At 38.3% G+C, this 4,194-nt stretch overlaps 1 protein-coding gene across 2 annotated transcripts in view; it reads left to right on the top strand.

Moving 5' to 3' along the window:
- Nucleotides 1-3,859, top strand: part of LOC8067275 (nudix hydrolase 20, chloroplastic) — an 18,341-nt gene extending 14,482 nt beyond the window's left edge. For both annotated transcript variants that reach the window (XM_021454227.1, XM_021454226.1), the window contains 6 exons: nt 428-508; nt 723-848; nt 1,695-1,774; nt 1,863-1,978; nt 2,072-2,192; nt 2,515-3,859. In XM_021454227.1, the coding sequence (XP_021309902.1) occupies nt 428-508; nt 723-848; nt 1,695-1,774; nt 1,863-1,978; nt 2,072-2,192; nt 2,515-2,584 (594 nt within the window). In that variant the 3' untranslated portion in view covers nt 2,585-3,859. The remainder of the gene's footprint in view (nt 1-427; nt 509-722; nt 849-1,694; nt 1,775-1,862; nt 1,979-2,071; nt 2,193-2,514) is intronic.

Below are 4,194 nucleotides of genomic sequence, written 5' to 3'. Positions count from 1 at the left end.
ATCAGCAAGAGATTAAAAGGAAATTTCTTCTCTCTTGCCGGCCGTGGGCAGAGCCCCGCGGCTGGCGCTCCTAGCGCCCGAAACCCTAGCCTCCTCTCTCGCTCTCACAGCCGCCTCCCTGTGAACAGTACCCGCGGGTACTGTTCATGCCATCAGCCGCCGCTCCTTCGATCTCAATCCATCTCTCTCGATCCCCAGCAGCCACATAACAGTTACAGATTAAAATATTTTACACAGATGATTATTAGTTTTCGGAATAATCTATAGTTGTTTATGCCCATTGCTTCTTATCATCAACAACCCCTTGTTAAATTTGTTCAAAAAAGTTGTCCCTTTTTTTCCTATTGTATATCACTGGAGCTCTGTATCTGTTTTTTGTTTCATATGTCTTCAGTTTCTTGCTCTGATAATATTCACAATCTAACAGCTCTACCCAGTAACATCATCTTATGGCATGCCTGTGTACTTTTCTCTGGAACGCGCTGCTGCTCCCTACTTTGGTATAAAGGTATGTTTCCTCTTCTAAATTCTAATATGTTTTTATCAAGCATTGTACTCATCTATTGGTACCATCCCACTGCTAATCTTTACCTCAGTTCTCCAAGTTACTCACATTATTGTTTCTTTATTTTATCTGATTATCTCTATATCCATCAACTGTCGTTGTATCTGTAACTGTTATACCCTTCTGTCACCTGTCAATGAAATTACATTTATCACAGGCTTACGGAGTTCATATGAATGGGTATGTTAATAAGGAAGGTCAGAAATTTCTTTGGATTGGTAAGCGAAGTGATGTGAAGCAAACATATCCAGGAATGCTTGATCATCTCGTTGCTGGTGGCCTGGTGTTCATTTCCATCCTTCTCTTTAAATTTTCCATTTACGTTATTAACAAAACATCTTTTTTTGCTAAAGACTGGTGACAAGAACTCAAAATTCTTATCAACACTGTTTTTTCTTCATTTATTCTTTGATGCCCATGGTGAAAACTGGTAAATTTGATTCTATTTGATAACATGAACTAAAAATTAATGAAAATGACTTCTTCCACTAACAAATGCATATCATTCACATAGTATTTTCATTCCTCAGTGATCTAATGCCCCAATGAATCATACTTTGTAAATGTGTATGGACGGACATAGACCTTATTTGTGGCAAAACAATATATGTAGTCGAGCACCCTCTTTTTTTTTGGCAATTCATCTGTTTTCGACATATTCTGAATATGATAGTTATATTCAATGTAGATTGTTCTAGCCGATATTCCTGGAATCATTACCTGGTTATATGAGGTGTAAAAGAAATTTGGACTGCAGTCCTGCTTGGTCTATCATAAAACCTTGAACATATTGATTTTAGAGAAAGGAAACAACTAGTCTTGATAGAATTTTCGTCATGTCAGTTGTCTTGGACCTTAAAGGACAGGTTTTAGCTATCTAATGTTTGCAGCCCAGATGTAATTTGTTGAAGTTAGGGACTTTTTTTTTCTCTTTTAGGAAAGGCCCCATGCCAGCTGACAAGACAGGACACACTGTTGATTTTTGCTGCTGGGCTTTAACATGCCTTGAATGAAATAGGCTTTTAAGCAAAGCTAAAAACTGAATTTGATACTTGTTTTCCTTTTTCTTCACTTCCTCTAATGTAGAAGTAGCATATGTTAGCTTATGTTGATTAATTTGGATCTTTAGCCATATGGAATATCGTGCAAAGAGAATATCATAAAGGAATGTGAGGAGGAAGCTGGAATCCCAAGATCCATATCTACAAAGTAAAATGTCAAACTGTTTCCTTAGAAGTTTCCGTTCTCACTTTTTATTATGTTTCATATGTAACAAATATCTATAAAAATTCATTAGTGCTACTTCTGTTGGAGCGGTTTCTTACATCGATATTGAAGGCTTTAGATACAAAAGGGATGTTCTCTTCTGCTATGACCTCGAACTTCCTTCTGACTTTGTTCCTAATAATGAAGGTACTCACTAAATACTGGAAAACATGCTAATTTTCTATATTCATATTGGTACATATAGCAATCCACTGTTTATTTGTTTATTTTTTGGTGCAGATGGTGAGGTTGATAGCTTCAGATTAGTCCCTATTCCACATGCTGCAAGCATTATACGGAGGACAGAATTTTTCAAGCCAAATTGCAACCTTGTGATTATCGACTTCCTCTTCCGCCATGGGTACTAAATGCATATTACATTATTGTGTTCCAAGCACTCTAATTTCAGGTGAAAATAACTTCTTAGGGCATGTTTGGTTGGAGGTGCTAAAATTTAATAGGTAGCATTTTCGTTTTATTTGGCAATTAGTGTCTAATTATGGACTAATGAGGCTCAAAAGATTCGTCTCGCAAATTATTCTATAGCTGTGTTTTTAGTTTTGTAGATAGTATATATTTAATACTTCATGCATGTGTTTAAACATTCGATATGATGTGAGCTAAATTTTAGCACTAGCAACCAAACAAGGCCTTAGATGCTGATATTGTAGCCTTGGTTTCAGGTACATAAACCCAGATTCTCGTGGCTACCTAGAGCTGATGCAAACCTTGAGGAGCGGTGATTGTTCTTAGTTGCCTTTTGCTGTTCAAGTTTCTAATGATAGTTCAATTTGATGAAACCAAAGTGTCACGGAATAGTCTTGTGAGATAATGATTATAATCAAAATTATGCTTGGGACTCATTTCAGTATGAGCAGAGGGTTCTCTTGGACTTCTGTTGGTTTGGGGTACCAGACCACCAATGGATTTGCTTGGTATTCTCATCTTCACTCTAGTGGTAATCGCACGCTCATATGCACCGGATCAAGCGATGAGGCGGCAGTGGTCAAAGGTTCATCACCACCAGATCAAACCACGAGCATACGGTGATCATAACTTCACCGCTAGATCAAGTGGTCCAGTGGTGGTACAACTCTCATCAGTATTAGATCAAATAATGGAACCACGATGGTCAGATACTCGTCACCGCTGCATTGGACCACGGACCGCCGGACCGGTGGCAAGAAAACATCCATTATTGCCTGATCAAATGGTGAGCCGCCGATGATCATTATCTCATCACTGCCAAATGAAGCGATGATCTGACAGTGGTAGAAGGCTCATAAACGCTAGATCAAACAATGACCAGCAGTGAGCAAATACTCATGACCACAGGATTGGACCACTGGTGGTGACTGCAAAGTTTAGAAGAAGAAACCAGAATCAAATCTTCCATTTTAGAGTCTTCAGATACATATACATGTGTACAATAGGCACTTGGGCCATGGGCCTTATGGGCTAGACTAACTATGTACAAGCATAGATTTTACTTATAGTTGACCCCCCCCCCCTCAAACTCAAGGGGAAGACACATTGAGTTTGAGAAGATTAAGACGATGATGTTCCTTTGTTTGAGGCTTGGTGAAGAAATCTGCCACTTGAAGCTCAGATGGAACATATTTGAGATCAACCGTGGACTGTTGGCAATGAGATCTGATAAATGATGCATCAACACCAATATGTTTGGTCAACTCATGCTTGATTGGATTATTTGCTATTTGAATAGCACTCATATTATTACAGAAAAGGGGTGTAGAGTTATCACATGAAGCTCCAAGATCAGCCAGCAACCATCTAAGCCAAATTATTTCAGCAGTTGTAGTAGCAAGAGCTCTAACCTCTGCTTCAGCACTAGAGCGTGATACTGCACTTTGTTTCTTTGATTTCCATGCAATGGGAGAAGTACCAATAAAGATGCAATAACCGGTGATAGAGCGACGGTCCATAGGATCACTGCCCATATAGAATCTCAACCTGGGCGTTCAGTTTTAAACGACAGTTTGGTTCAGTTTATTTGGTTTTTTGAAACCGGTTTCCAGGAATTGAGAACCGATCGGTTTCCTAAAATACCAGAAACCGACGATTTCGGTTTCTTAGTTCAGTTTTCTGGTTTGAACCGAAAAAACCGATGACAAAAACAGTAGAGGACGGCCATCAGGATTCAGAATAGATATTAACAAATATTATACACAATACAATACAAATCGATGACAAATATTACACAAATACAGAACTAGATAGTACAGAATACAAAGTTCAATTCTTTGAAGACTCAAGAGTGTTACAAACTTACAAAGTTACAATTCAGAGCTCAAATATTACAAACTTGCAGTTCATACTTGATAATAAACCAATGAACTTGA

The sequence above is a fragment of the Sorghum bicolor genome, chromosome 2 (genome assembly GCF_000003195.3).
Source record: "Sorghum bicolor cultivar BTx623 chromosome 2, Sorghum_bicolor_NCBIv3, whole genome shotgun sequence".
NCBI classification, from domain to species: domain Eukaryota; kingdom Viridiplantae; phylum Streptophyta; class Magnoliopsida; order Poales; family Poaceae; genus Sorghum; species Sorghum bicolor.
The sequence above is the reverse complement of the archived record's forward strand: the minus strand, read 5'-3'. Positions and strand labels throughout refer to the sequence as shown.